General features: G+C 45.0%; 1 protein-coding gene across 1 annotated transcript in view; it reads left to right on the forward strand.

Annotated features, from left to right (window-relative positions):
* The window catches only part of alcama (activated leukocyte cell adhesion molecule a), a 68,554-nt gene that overhangs the window by 31,113 nt on the left and 21,644 nt on the right, over positions 1 to 15,797 (forward strand). Inside the window, exons 2-3 of the mRNA XM_084474797.1 lie at positions 13,094 to 13,200; positions 14,938 to 15,157. Coding sequence (XP_084330923.1) covers positions 13,094 to 13,200; positions 14,938 to 15,157 — 327 coding nt within the window. The remainder of the gene's footprint in view (positions 1 to 13,093; positions 13,201 to 14,937; positions 15,158 to 15,797) is intronic.

A 15,797-nucleotide genomic window follows, 5' to 3' on the forward strand; every position in this document is an offset into this window, starting at 1 on the left:
GAGGCGATGCAAGGGGATATAATGCCGCACTCACATCGTGGTGGTCAACGAGTTTCTACGAGATAAGGTGTGTGTTTGGCGTGGTGTCCAAGGGAGGTACAGTACATGGTACACTGTGTCCTTTTATCTCTGTGTTTCAATCCTCCCCAAGTAGTTACTAGCAACCAGAGAGTAAACATGGAAGGACGAAGCTGGAGTGATAGTACGGGGTGGAATGTGGAATGAAGTCCTCGAGGGGAAGGGGGGGGGGCTTAACTGTTGAACTAATAACCACTATTTGGAGGCAAGGCATTGATGCTCTCTCTCTCCCTCTCTCTCCCTCTCCATCTTTCTCTCTCTCTTTCTCGTCCGCCCTCTTTTGCCATCGATGTTGCCATTAGCGAGCTAAGCATGTTCAAGTATGTGTGTGTGTGTGTGTGTGTGTGTGTGTGTGTGTGTGTGTGTGTCCGTGTGGCTGGTGGTTGGGGCAGCGGTCTAGGAGGCTCATTAGGGCTCTCTTCACTTTGCCTTCATGCAATCTTAATGCGTGGGTAGTGCCGAAGTACGGTCGAGGAAACCATCAGAAGATTGTTGACCCCATACTTTGGCGGGGTCTTCTCTTCTGCTGCCCTATAGCCGATCAATATCACATCCATCTCCTGCTATCTCTCCTATTTCTCTCTCTCTCTCTCTCTCTCTCTCTCTCTCTCTCTCTCTCTCTCTCTCTCTCTCTCTCGCTCTCTCGCTCTCTTTCTCTCTCTCTGGGTGAGGTGTATAATCCATGGTGGCTGCTTTAAAGAAACCAACATTTGAATGTTTCATTAGCTGGGCCACAGTAAAGACTGAAAACCTTGGATCATAAACTTTCAAATTACTGTATTACATACAATATTTCAGCCGGTACAAACGGAACAACGTAAGCACCCCTTGGCTTTGTTGAGGGGCTACTCTTAACATGTCAGGGTTAACATGGATTAACCTGGTCTTAACCATGCAATTCTTGACACATTCTCATAGTCAGGATCCACTCCTCCTCCTCCACCAACACCTCGCTCCCGACCTCCGACCTCTGTCGTTTATGTCTTCCTGAGATCAGCGGGCGTCTGCGTCTGCATTGCACTCAGCGCCAATCTCCGCATTTCCTGTGGAGATGTGGAACATTTTAAATGTTTCCCGTGGGTGCATTTCTACGAATCAGGTGTATGCATGTGTTTTTGTGTGTGTGTGTGTGTGTGTGTGTGTGTGTGTGTGTGTGTGTGTGTGTGTGTGTGTGTGTGTGTGTGTGTGTGTGTGTGTGTGTGTGTGTGTGTGTGAATGAGAGAGGGGTAAAATGTGAGAGAGTGCTTCTGTATGTACCAAGTTCATATTAGTAGGACGACCAGGCTTTTTAGCAATAATTATAAATGGGAACGTGACCAAGTGAACCAGTGAGAGGGCTGAAGTGCAGAGTTTGTTTGCTTGCCTCAAACAAACGGCCCAAAATGGAAAACATTCAAGCCAAATAAGAAGCATTTTCATGCATGGTACAGAACATGTTATTGGCACAAAAGAACAGAACATAGTTTAAACATTTACTCTGTTCCGTCCTCACTAGGAAAGCACACTGAAAAATGTCTGTCAAAATTCCCATGATAGAATGTTCTGACCTGTTACACAGCAACTTATGGTAATTACCAGCCAGAAACAAACACAAACACACACACACACACACACACACACACACACACACACACACACACACACACACACATAACTACTGCCAATGTCTGCATGAGTTTGTCTGGTTGTCTGTGTGTGTGTGGTTTGTCTGGTTGTATGTGTGTGTGTGTGTGTGTGTGTGTGTGTGTGTGTGTTTGTCTGGTGAGTACGTTTGTGTGTGTGTGTGTGTGTGTGTGTGTGTGTGTGTGTGAGCCTTCCGAAGCATTGGTGTAGACAACAAGAGGAACGGTAAATCACCTGCACCCAGTAATCTTTTGAGCATTTATTTCAAGGAGCGCATGACGCTGTTTTTTTGGCATATTTGTGTCGTGTGTTCCACAGCCGGTGCAGCCTGGAACACACTTAACGTCAGTTCAAGTATAAATCTTGTGCCTGCTTCACGGACCGATGGTGGTTAAAGGGCAGTAATTAGCATTGCTTCCGAGCCAAACCCTGGATCGCATGTCCATTTTTCCCTTTGACTCGAGTAGCTAGGCTAGTGTTTCGCGCTGTCTTTGATTTAAATGGTCTTGCTCTTGCAAATCTTTATCTATAACGACTAGGCACGTTTATAATTATGCACAGTTACAAAACAGCCCCTAAATCTCAGGAGGATTAGAAGATTGCTGTAACCACACCTGCCGTTGCCTGCCTGGCTTTGCATATTTCATATTTTTCCCTTTGGAAAAATATGTCATCATGGCAACAATGAATTAGAAAGATTGTACATTCGCCTCGGCTAATCTGGGCACCGTTTTTAGACTCAATCAACTCCCCCAAAACAAACGCTCCTTTCCTCGGGTGAGACAAGCCCAAGCAGAACTATCAGCAACGGCTAGCTTGTTTTATAGACCCTGGAGGAATGCAGAGAGCTCATTATGTCTGAATAATGGAGACAAAATAAGATCTCTCAAACAAGAAGGGACAGAGAACAGGTGTAGAAGGATGGGATTGAGGGGGCTGTGTGTGTTTTACTGAGCATCAGCCTACAGGTTTTAGAGAAGTCACTCCAGCCACTACCCCTATACCACTAAGCGAACACACAAAACACAAATCAGTGTTTTTCCTATGAGAAGGTCCATTCTGCCAAACCTTTGAACAAAAGTAACTGTACTGGAGAATAAGTAAAGTAATAATTTTACTTTTGGCTTGGTTTAATACTGTATATTTACAAAGGCACAGTCAGTTGTAGTCTAAAGTGACGAGAACACAAGAAGAATTTACTAATGGCTTTTTAAGAGTGCTATTAGGCAATTCAGGGGATATTTCTCTGAAATATAATAGAATATAAGAGAATTCTCTGAGGGAAAATAATAGCCTGTAGTTGTTCTGTGACGACAGGAATATTGAGTTTTTTCATGCCTACTCTAAATCATCTTTTACTAATGGTTCGGTTTTGTCCCATAAGATTAGCATCTTTCTTTTGATCTTCCCTAAAAATAAATAAATTGAACATCACTGAAAAGGCTGTAAAGTTAGATAATGAGTTGCCAAGGTTATCCTCAGTTGGTCCCAGACACACATGAGCCAAGCAGCCTACAACTCCTGTGGTTCATCTGGTGTGAACTCTTCGGGCCAATCAATACTGGACACTTTTTACTCAATGAAAAACGTTCTGCTAAGCTTTGTGGGTGTGGCGTAATTAGTCACAGAAGACGCTCTAATTGTAGCGCTTCTGTAATGGGAGATTCAAGGTCACAGCGAAGAGCCTGTGCTTCGCATTTCTTGGGTTCGGAACACCACTTTAGACTGGTCTCCCTCCGGAGTAACGCCAAGTTGGATACAGATGGACCTCCTGCCAGATATTGACAGACATATCGATGCGCATATGGTCTCTTGATTGGCCGTTTATGCCAAAGACAAATTGCCTGTTTGCTTGCCAGCAACCCGATCCATTAGCAGGATTTGGAGAACCCAGCAGTCTGGCCCTGCGCCACTGGAGGTGTAGTTTTCCATGAGGGCCCGGGGACCTCGCAGATGGCATGGGTTTGTTCCTCCTAAGTGCTGACACGGCATCCACTCGCCGTCCCTTAGGTGTCTAATCCCACAAGCCCTCGACTTTTAACCCATTGGCCCCTTTGTGAAGGGAAGCTGGCACTTTCTCAGACAAAAAACATTCATAATGAAAAATGCAATTACTGGGAAAACATTGGAGCGCCGTATCCGTCGGAAATCAGGTTTCCATGCCTCAGTGTGTGCTGGTGTGTTTTCAGCGCTCCCCTTGACAGCTAAGATGGAAGATGTTTTTACTCCGGGAGCGGGTTGTATGACCTTGGTGCGAATAATTAATTTTGCCGTATTTCAGGCCGTGCGTTGGTTGGAAAGAACCCCCATCCTCCATCTCGTGGAGATGCCACGATGTAGCATCAACAAAACTCGACGATGCACGCGGCGAATCCTTGAACCCTCTTCGGGGTGGGGGGGGGGGGGGGGGGGGGGTGAACAGGGAACTGAGGGGGTTTTATTTATGAAAAGGGACAGTGCCTCTCTCGTCTCTCCAGTGCGCGTGGTAAGCGTAGCATCTGCCGCAAACACGCGCCCCGAGTTCACGTCAGCGTGCTCTGAAAGCGGGTGGGTTCTCATCCGAGCAGTGGATCACAGCGGTGCTAATCACCATCTGCTCACTTACACTTCCTGGCCCTGTGGCGCTGGCTCGCTTTCAATTACATCCCTTAGAATGAGATTACAGCTTTCATTTTTATTTTTGGCTGGTGGAAACGCTGCTAAGCGTCGTGTCCAGCGAGCAAAGACTATTACGCCGTGCCGGACGGGTTGCCAGGCCGTTATTATCCCCCATTATTGTGATCCGACTTGATGGTGGGCCAAGGTTGCTGTGAGCCGCCCCCTTGCCCTCCCACACCAGCTCATTCCCGCCCAGGCCCACTCTGGGGGGTGTGGAGATATACGGTTATTATCTTTTCTTCTCGCGCGGGGTTGTCCAGGGAACAAAAGGCAGCTTCACACACAGACCCACACTTGAAATAGTACATCCAGATACCCAGCCAGACCTGTTTCACCTCCTCAAAGCTTTAAAGATCTTCTACATGTTTGAAGAGACTTTTCCCCCCACCCATTGTTTTTCTTTTCTCCTGCCGTCTGGGTTAAAGCATTTCTGTAACGCTTTCTGAAAGGGAAGAAGGTAGCCTTACAATACCAGCTACAGTAGGTCATGATGTATCACACACAGCTTCATCTGTGATAATGGATCTCATCATAGTGTCTCACTGATGTTAGTTGTAGAGTATCTGTCCTGCACAGTTGATGTACTCTGCGGAATGACAAATTTAGCTCTTGTTAATGAGCTTATGTAGTGGGCTAGTGTAATGTCCTCAGTTCTATTATATCCCATTTTGTTCAGTGGATAGACTCCATGGAACGACTCACTCATCTCCGGTTAGTGAGATTATTTGGTGATCGACTTTAGCTCAAATTCTATTCTATGTTGTATTCAGTTCAGTGGATATACTGCATAAAATACATTAATCTCTTTTATTCACGAGTTATTGAGCTATCAACATTGTACATTACAATCAATTCTATTCTCCTCTCTGGAAAAAAAAAATAGACAACTAAAAAGAGTTTTGTGCAAAAGTTGAACAGTTGAACACCTCAGGGCTTGTTTAAGCGGCTCATGGTATTAGTGAAGGGGGGGGGAATCTTAGTTGGATTGATAACTCCAGACAGTGGCGACAGCGCTGGGCTCATTGCTATTAGGCTTGTCAGGGAGACACAGTTAGTCTGTGTCCCAGGTCCCAGAGACACAGAATAAGGATAAGCAGGCTGGATCCTGCTGCAGCCACCCAAACCCCCCCCCCATAAATAATAAAAACCCCACTCGCTTTTATTTAATGTGCAATCAATTGTTCTCATGGTACCAGCCTTCATTAGATCATCCTTTGTCTGTGTTTGCACGTAATCAGAGTGACGCGGGCAGAAGAGAGTTGTGTACACGATTAGGAGTGTGATTAGGAGTATGGACTGGGGCCATAACTCATAACGTGTTTGAGATGCTCGCGCGTTGGAAAATAGATGATAGAAGGAGATGACGAGTGGCACCACCACGGGCGTGGAGACAGAGGAATGGAGGAACGAACGACGTCGGGAAAATCACTTCATGTCACCAAGATTGAGAGGTCCCTCTATTTTTACTGCTCACTCTGAGCTGAGTTGTTTCCACTCCGGGGGAGTCATCTATTCAGCCATTCATGATCATGCAGAGCCAGGCCTCCATGTCATCCAGGGAGCCGTAGATCAGAAATGTTTGGATAATTAGGCCTAAAAAATCCTGAGGCGGCCCTTTGATTGGCTCCTGGCAGGCACTTTGTAACGTGAAAACTCTAAGGCCTCAAATTCTGGCCTTGAACTCCTTACTTATTCCTATGGGTTGATGGGTTGAAGCCCTCCCACGTAAGGAGAACATGATACAGCCATACTCCCTAAAGCTCAATACTGTTCACCCTCTCCTCTTTGGGAGCCAGAGTGTGTCAAGCCATGGCACATTGATGCAGATCTGTAAGTCCATGTTATCCACAATGTTGTTATGCTCCCATCGACTCAAAAGAGAAACACGGCAGTAAACAGCAGAAGGCCTGTGTGGCACCCACCTGTCTGCCAAGGTGATGTGTGAGTGTAAAGCTTTGTGTGTAAACACCTTCTCCCCCCTGTGCCTGTCTGTGGCGATAACACCCGCACAATCAAAGGCTAGGCAGCAGACATCCCTATCCCTGCTTCATTTCCCTTGCATACTTGTGCCCAGCCGCCATATTTTTACGATGAGCGTTTCATCATCAGCAGCGGCAGCAGCAGCAGCCCCGCCCGATTGACAACCGCCAACCCTTCTTCCGATCACTCGCTCAGATAAGCAGCCCTGTCTCCCCAGCTTTTCCTGGTGTCTCTTGTTGTCTCAATCTCACAATTATTCCCACTCGCGCACCACAACCCCAACCCGTCTCTATAAATATCCTTCCCCGCCACAACACACATGTAAACACTGAGATGCATTCCCATTGTAGGGTTTGCAGCAGGTAAACAGAGTTTTGGCAGTTTCAATTGATAATTGGGGTGCGTCGCATTCTCATATTTGTTAATGTCCACAACGGGACGTTCAAAGTCAATCGGTGAGCGAGTGGTGCCCCGAAGCCTCTACTCTTAAAGGTTTTCATAAGTCATCAGTCAGTCCAACCGTTTCTGGTGGCACGGCATTCCGCTACTCATTCCCGCAGGACGCTCCCTCCATTTCGTTCCCTCCATGGCATTTTCACCGCTCACTTGGCGCCACTTGGAGACCTTGCTTGTCATGATTGTTAGTTTTTGTTTCGTTTTTTTTCCCTCAAGACAATGTTCCGAAGGTATCTGTTTATACGGCACCACGGCGGGCGAAAAAACCGACTTAGCCGCCATTAAATCCAAACCATTTGTTTGCCTTGTTTTGTTTTCCCATGGTGGCTGAATCCAGTCGCTGCTCTAATGGCTCTACACACCAGGGTGGGAAATTCTGTGTTTTAAACAATGGCTTATTTTTGTTGTGCTGTTTTTCGTTTTGGGGCTCTGTTTGGATAATTTCCATGGCAATTTTATAAATGTTGGGAAATACTTTATTATTTCTATGTTGCATGACAGTCAACAGACCAATGTTCAATATTGGAAGTTAATTTTTAATTTTAGGGGGCCTTTAAAAGCCGCCATCATCACCAATTATTGGGATAATTATGAGGGGTGTAACGATCCATCGATGTAGATCAATGCATCGATTGATTGGCGAACGATCCAACTGCATCTATGCAACACCCAAACATCGATGCATATCGCTGTATTATACGCTTTTATTTTGACAATCGCCTTGCGCAGGTGTTTGTGAAACTATTTTGGCACAAGTGCGCCAAGCCGCTCACCTATCCGTTCACCAGTTAAACGAGGCAAGCAGCGACAGCGAGCGCAGCCAACAGCCAAGATGATTTCGAGTATGTTTTGTTTTTAGAAGAAAACTATCCACACAGATAGGTTGGGAATGGTCTATGTTCAAAATTAAAGATCATTACAGGCTCTAAGTTAAGCCATAAAAAACCTTTTGCACTTAAATGCAGTGCAGCACTTATTGTATTTAATGGATTGTTTTTGTTTTAAATATCCGGAAGAGCAAAGAAATAAAATTATGAAATAATAATTAAGTGTTTTTTTGTGAGTTGATGTGAATGTAAGAGGTTGTGTTAAATGGGCATATGATATCGTCTCATATCGATCGCATGCCCCTGAATCGAATCGAATCAAAATCGTATCGCAGCAGACTTTTGATATCAGCAAATATCGTACTGTTGTCCAATGAATCGATTTAATATCGTATCGTGATGAAACAGATTTACACCCCTAATAATTATCCATTTTTCCAGGGTTAAACACCCCTACATTAATTTCTGACCCTTCCTCAAACTGTCCTTGGCACAAACATCGTCCTGCTTACTGGTACTCAATCAAGATCTTGTGTTTGGGGCCCACTAAGCTAATGATGCTCCATGCCATCAACGTGGACGAAGTGGCTGTGTATCATCGCTTGACTGAAGGATTGAAAGAGTCATCCACTGGGCAGCAATGTCAAGGATGCTAGGCAGAGCGACATTGTCATGATGATTAATGCTTATTGCCTCTGCACTTAGCGGAGCACTTGGTGGTGTGGTTGGATGGTTGAAACAGTATGGCCAGAACAGTACATACAAACAAGTGAATAAACACTCCCTGTCCCCCTCATACCGAGGTCATGTGTGTGTATAAAGACACGTAACCTACACATGAGGTATTCAGAGAGCAGGAGGAACAAGAGATTGCCACAGCGGGCTGTAGAGGAGACCACATGAAACAGAGCCTGCCATGGTGGTTTTTAAGTCCTCGGTTTGAAGGGTTTTTAGAGATTAAATGCGGCTCTGCTGATGATTTACTGTGCCACACGCTGTTCAATTCATTGTCCTCCCCGCTATATCTTTCTACCCTTGATTACGGCAAGGGAAAGATGAAAATCAAGAGCCTCACTCTGATTTTGTGTATTTCACTAGAAAATCACTATTGCCTCTACCGCTTTCTCGCTTTCGCCACACCACAGTGAGGGTGCCTTCACAGGGAAGGGGTTTAAGGGGTTCAATTCCATAAGGAGAGATGTATATATGCAACCTTACAAACAAAATACACTTTATTACTCTATTATCCCCCCCACAATGGCTATTACTGGAGAATCAACAAAGCATTTGGATTTGAAAGCACCCAGTAATATGTTTCCCAGCTGTTTTCCCTCTTGTGCAGTTTTGGATATAAATAATACAAAAATGTATTCAGACGGAGGAAACATTCGTTTTTTCCTTTTATGTTTACGAGATGACTATGTCATTGATTGGTAAACTTGAATGCAAGCACATTCTGTGACTGAGGGTGCCTTCACAGGCACCCTCACTCAGAAAGACAACAACCATTCAAACCGTTCTCATTTCGAAAAAAAGCCACGCACGTCCTTAATGGTGTTTGTACGCCGAGCCTGTCGTCGGTCGGTGCTGTTGCCTACGCAGCGATGTGAACACAATCCTCCTGGTGCTCGACTGATTCCTCTGAGCCTGTTGGAAGGTGTGGTTTGTAACAACGCACGTTTGAATTGTGTTTCCGCAGCATCTTGCTGTATTTAAAAATGATGATCCAATGCTTAAAAGGTTTCCTGAATGTCGAGGGTAAGCAAGGGAGCTGTTTTCCGTCCCCCAGGGAACGCTGTTTGGGTGTTGGCTAATCTTTAAGATAAGGCCACTTGTATACGAGCTGCCAGAGCAAACATGCCTGTGTGTTCCATTTAGGAAAATACAAGTAGTGGCGGTGGTAGAGGTGGAGGGAGCGGACAATGGAGCGGGTTTCTGTTTGAGCAAGGCAAGAAGAAGATGTTTTGTTGGAGGAATAGGATAAAATCCAAGTCCTTTCTGCAGTCGGGGAGGGTAGCCAGACCCAATAGAGAGAAAAGAAAGGAAGAACATCTATATTGCAGTGTAGTAACTAGTTTCCATTATCTTTAAGGGGTTCAATTCCATAAGGAGAGATGTATATATGCAACCTTACAATCAAAATACACTTTATTACTCTATTATTCCCCCCACAATGGCTATTACTGGAGAATCAACAAAGCATTTGGATTTAAAAGCACCCAGTAATATGTTTCCCAGCTGTTTTCCCTCTTGTGCAGTTTTGGATATAAATAATACAAAAATGTATTCAGACGGAGGAAACATTAGTTTTTTCCTTTTATGTTTACGAGATGACTATGTCATTGATAGGTAAACTTGAATGCAAGCACATTCTGTGACTGTAATGTCTAACTGCATCAAGCTGGCAATTAGTGCTCCTTTGTTAGGCGTACACGGACAAGGACAAAGGAGTTTACTGCACTAATTAGCAATCTATTGTTTCCCTTAGCATCAGCCGAAAAATAAGAACTGGGTTTATGTTTTCCTCTTCCTACAACTCTAATTCTGATAGGCATGTGACCACATGAATTATTAATTTTAAAAACAACTGATGTCCACCACCGAACTATTATCAATCAATTTATCCCCAAAGAGTATTAAGTGCACAGTAGAACAACAACTGACACGATTGGAAGAAAAAGGTGTCCAAAATGGTGTTGATAAAGGCATTAAAGACACCCCCCACACTTGAATATATTTTTAGCTTTTTTTCCTATTCCTCCCTAAAAGGATTTATATTTGCGGTGATACAAACTCAATATAGAGTTGAGCCCCCCAGAGTCTTCCGTCTTGCTCCATGCCTTGGAGGAGACACTCAATAGGGTCATTTTTTAGAAGAAAGAAAGGGCAGCATTTATTCACATGGCTGTCCCCCCCTAATCTCCTTTCCTGCTTGATAATTCCCTTACTGACTACCTGTTGCCATGACGTTCCACACCTGCGTAGATAAAAAGCAAAGGGGAAAGAGAGGGGCATTAACAAAGGAACTTTATTTGTCCAGAGACCTTCCTATCCTCACCATCGCCACTATTACCATTGCTACTGCTGCAAGCATCACTCTTATACTTATACACAACAATTAAATCAATCTCCCTTTGTATGTGCAGTCCACTTGGTCAGCTTGAAAAGAAAAGAAAAACCCATTTGAAATGAGGCATACAATTTACTTTTCAGCCTTTAAGGATGCCATAACTTCCTACGCTTATCAACATTCAACATTTACATGTTGAACAGCTGAATGCCGCCACCGCCACAGACACTATGATGGAAATGATTGAAGCAGGCTTTGTCCTTCTGAAGAATGCATGGACCTGCTTTAGGAGCCTGTGCTTATTGGCATGCTGGTCCAAAACAAAAATCAAATTCAAAGGTATGCTCTGTCGCTTTTCCTACCAACCCGTAGTACCGCCGTCCTGTTGGAGGCGGTTGACATTTCAGCAAAGCAACGTGAACCCATTTCCCTCGCCCCTCCAGGGATTAAGACTCAGCCGTAGGCAGCGTCTCCCGTGGCCCTGCCGCGGTGCGCCAGACGCACCTTTTTTCACAATTGACCATGGTGAATGTTTATTTACGTCGTCTTTGAGAAATGTTCTTTTCTTTGTGCGCCGATGTATTGAGCCCAGTCTCGGCTTAGAGCGCTCCTTGTGATTCTTTGTTGTTGCCATAAATTGCAGTGCATTAATTCACCTCTCTCATAAGACTTGCAGCATAACAACAATTGTGTGGATAAAGATATGTTTTTGGAATAAGACACAACTTTGTGGCTGGATTTTAGACTCTGAGACATTCAGATTATTGAGACTGCTATATGGAGAAAAAACAACGATATTATTTGCGTTTATAGAAAGGTGTCATATAGTAGTCCCTTATGATACTGTATATGATTACAGCATGATGTAAAAATGATTGTCATCTGTGTCAGAATAAAAGCTTTTGAAACACAATTGAAACCAGCGGAATCAAAATGTGATGTGATGATTGATTATAATTGTCGCGTCACATTAAATCTTTGTAATTGTACACTTGCTTTTTTTCCAAGTGTACTTTTGAACCCTTGAAGCTGTAGAAAAATCCTTCCTGAGGTTATTTGTCGTCTTTCATCGTCTTCCAATGGCCTAAACAGCCACTCATTTAAATGGGATTAGTGGACATTCCCTGACCTTAAGCCCTCAAAGGGGCAAGGAAAAAAAGGAACAAAGAAAAAAGATCTGACCCCAGAGTAGGAAAAACAAAACAAACTTCCTGTGGAGTCTCTGGACTTCAGTCCCCTTGAGGATGACGGAGTGGAGAGCAGTATCCTGGCCCGGGATGACTAAGTGTGCCGTCAGCACCCGCCGGACAGACAAACAACAAACAACAGACAAACAACATGTAATTATAACAACGACAAAGCCTGAACTCATGATAAGGAAGTTTACAACATTTCACAGATTTCAAATGTTTTGTTTCACTTCCTCATGCGGTCACCTCCATAGAATCATACCACGCTTGGGCAGACGGCCCCCCCCCCTGCACCCCGGCCGTCATGTGACTCATGTGTGACAGTGTACACAAACACGCGCACGGCCGACGCACACGCGGGACAATGAATGGCCTCACAGCTCCGGTATGACCGGAATGCGAAACTCCGGCTTGTTCCGCCTGCCGTGCTGAAAGCTCACAGAGAGGTAGTGGTGGAGCGTGGAGACCTCTTTTTCGGCACCCATCAACTCCACCATGACCTCTATCCATCCAGCTGTCTCCCCTCGCCGCCGGCCCCCTCTCCCCCCCCCCCCCCCCCCCCCCCCCGGCTGCCTGCGCCACTGAACCACAGAGCCACCCGGAATGCTCTTTGCAGGGCTTTTTGAGCGCTTTGGGCTCCGTGGGCGAGGCAACATCAGTTTCAATCGAGGCATGCATGAGTCAGCGTCTCACTGTCCAACGCTGCTATCTCTGTTTCCTAGGAATCGGAGGGGGGGGCGGGGGGGGTTGACTCTGTGCCACATGAGGTACACTTGTTTGGACAATTAGGTATACTACACCTGCCAAGCCCTCTTGCTTCAGAATAGAATAGAACGGATTAGAATACAATACAGCCATATGATCCATACATCCAACCCGGGTAAGGACATATCACCTTACCGGAAAGACATTAAAACAGAACATGACATGCAAACACAAACCAGGTAAAAACAAGCCCTCGGAAACTCAGCAACAAAATGACGGAGATATGGGGGTTTGATTAACGACTGCTAACGTATACCGCGTTTTACAGTCATACCAGGAATCCTTTCAAACCGTTGATCGCTGTACACACTGCTAAAGCGCCCAAACCACCATCACTGTTTCCTTTCAGTACCAGACCAGCAACAACCCCCCCCCCCCCCCCCAATGGCTCTTATCTTATGCTATCAACACTGTGTCTAAAACCTGTTCTCCTCTGCGTGTTGCAGTGCAAGGGGCCGGGACGGTGAGCGGCCTGTACGGAGAGACGGTGGTGGTGCCGTGCAATGAAGGCGCCCCACCACCAGAGGGTCTGATGTTCATCAAATGGAAATACGTAAGTAGCCCCCATCCATCCCCACCGTGGTGCTTGTGTGAAGGGTGTGGACTCAAATTTATATCACGGTATGATTTGAGGCATAGACGGTAACGGTATTATATCACGGTATGTTCATTTTATATTCTAATTTCGATGCTAATTTAATTTGATTCTAATTTAAATGCTTCTGAAGGGGTAAAATACTGGTCAGGCAGCTATTACTGTATTTTTGTATCACTAGGAAATATTTCACATAGTACAGAATTATTTTAAGAACATTTATTGAGCAAAACTGCACTAGAAAAAAATGCTAAATGTTTTCTTTTTTTAAAGTTACTTCCAGTATGTATAGTATGTATTTATTTCTCCACTTGGTCTCGGATCTTACTGTATAGTTTTGGCATCTCAATTTGGCTGGTGTGTGCGGGTAATGCACACACCAGCCAGGTAACGCGTACCTGGGATCGAGTGTTTTGACCATCTCTTCAAAGCCCTTTCTGTCGACATTTTGAAAGGGAACTATGTCCTTTTTTTTCCATGTCCTTTTTTTTATCTGATTTATGCTTTTACTGTATTATTCTCTGTATTATTCCCTGTTCAGATCGACCAAGAAAGGAACTTGGGGGATTTCTATGAAGAGCCAATCACGAGCTAGACAATAACGCGCGTTTCCACGGAACCTCATATGATAAAGACTTCCCCTTTTTTCTGCGTATTACTCAGGGTGACTCAAAGCCTGAACCCAGTTGAATTAGGTCTGACATCAGCAGCGTGTGGCCTTTTAGTGCTCATTTGAACAAGTGAACCCTGCAGGCGAGATGTGTGTCTCCACACAGGCCGTTGACCCCTGGAACTGCGAAAGTAGCCGAAGAATAAGCACGTCGTAATTTAGGAACACTTCACAGGCTGCGATCTCGGCAGAATTACGACACGCTGTTGCACACCACCTATTTGCCCAATTAGTGCCTCTTCCTTTTCCGAGCTCCTATTAAAATAAACAATCTCTACAGACCAATTTACCAATGGGTTGTTAAATGACACGACTACCGGCCCAGCACTGTGTCAAATTCTAATTCAATTTTCGGCTTTCCATTTCCATTGTTGTCTCTTTTTTCTTTACTGAAACAACAGACCTCATTCTCAGTGTATACACAATCGTTTGCTCGCATCGCCGTATTTACTGCCAGTGCCACAGCTGTCCGGTTTAGCACCAGGACTATTTTCTGTAACACAAGCTTCATTTAACACCCGTCCCATCCCACTGGTTAACTTATTATTTTCCTCCCTTTGCTCTGTACCCTCTCTATCTCTCTCTCTATCTCTGTCTTTCTTACTTTTTCTCTTTCACTCTGACTCGCTGTATGTTTCTCTATCTCTCTGTCTCACATTTTCTGTCCCATCATCTCTCTCTCTCTCCCTTTCTCTCTCTCTCTCTCCCTGTCTCTCCATCTCTCTCTACGTCTCTCTTTTCGTCTTTCTTTCCTCTCTGTCATCTCTCTCTCTCCCTGTCTCCCCATCTCTCTCTACGTCTCTCTTTTTGTATTTCTCTCTCTCTCTCTCTCTCTCTCTCTCTCTCTCTCTCTCTCTCTCTCTCTCTCTCTCTCTCTCTCTCTCTCTGTCATCTCTCTCTCTCTCTCTCTCTCTCTCTCTGTCATCTCTCTCTCTCTCCCTGTCTCGCTCCATCTCTCTCTACGTCTTTTTTTTCGTCTTTCTCTTCCTCTCTCTTGCTCTCTCTCTCTCTCCATACCTCTGCAGGAGCGGGACGATGGAACCTCTGGGGACCTGCTGGTCAAGCAGGCCCACAAGCAGGAGGCCACGGTGCAGGCGGAGAGCGAATACGCCGAGCGGGTGGCCATCGCCGCCAACTCCAGCCTTTTGATCAGAGGGGGGTCCCTGGCAGACCAGAGGGTCTTTACCTGCATGGTGGTGTCCAACAGTAACCTTCTGGAGTACCCTGTGACTGTGGAAATCTACAGTGAGTTGAAATCCCAGTTTGAGCCCATTTTTAAAATTGTAAAGGAAATGCCTTCTCCTCGGCTTTTGATAGATTGACAGTTTTTTATTTAGCGCGGGGATATAATGAGGTTTGGGCTTTAGCTGTCGCCACTCTCTACATTCAGATCTGGTTGGATGTATCCAGCTAGATTGACGTAACCTGGTAACCCAAAACGGGCAGAAGAAATCTGCCCTGTAGAGGGCCACTTCTCGAGTCATATCCCACGGTTTCAAAACTTTGTCAAGAGTTTTGACCAGGGTCAGTAAATCACTTCTCGTCTAAAATAAGTTTGGTATTGTTTTTTCTTGAGGTCAGTCCTTCACCAAACCTTTGGCCCTGTGAACCCAATTTTCTTAGTTTGCTTCCAGATAGAAGTCTTTTCAAACTCAGCCCCATCTGCCCATAATATATAATATATTAGGTAATAAATAAAATATAGATTGTCCTAGAAAAGTAGCTGTTCGTAGCTGTTTTCCTATGACTGAGAGCTAGGGGTGCACGATAATTATCGGGCCGATAACAGAAATTATTACGTCATTCCGATAAGTTTGATATCATGACGAATAGCCCCGATAACATAGCCTATATAATTTCAGTGCCCCGCTCCCACTAACGTTAA

This window comes from Micromesistius poutassou (genome assembly GCF_964030765.1).
Source record: "Micromesistius poutassou genome assembly, chromosome: 10".
Classification (NCBI taxonomy): domain Eukaryota; kingdom Metazoa; phylum Chordata; class Actinopteri; order Gadiformes; family Gadidae; genus Micromesistius; species Micromesistius poutassou.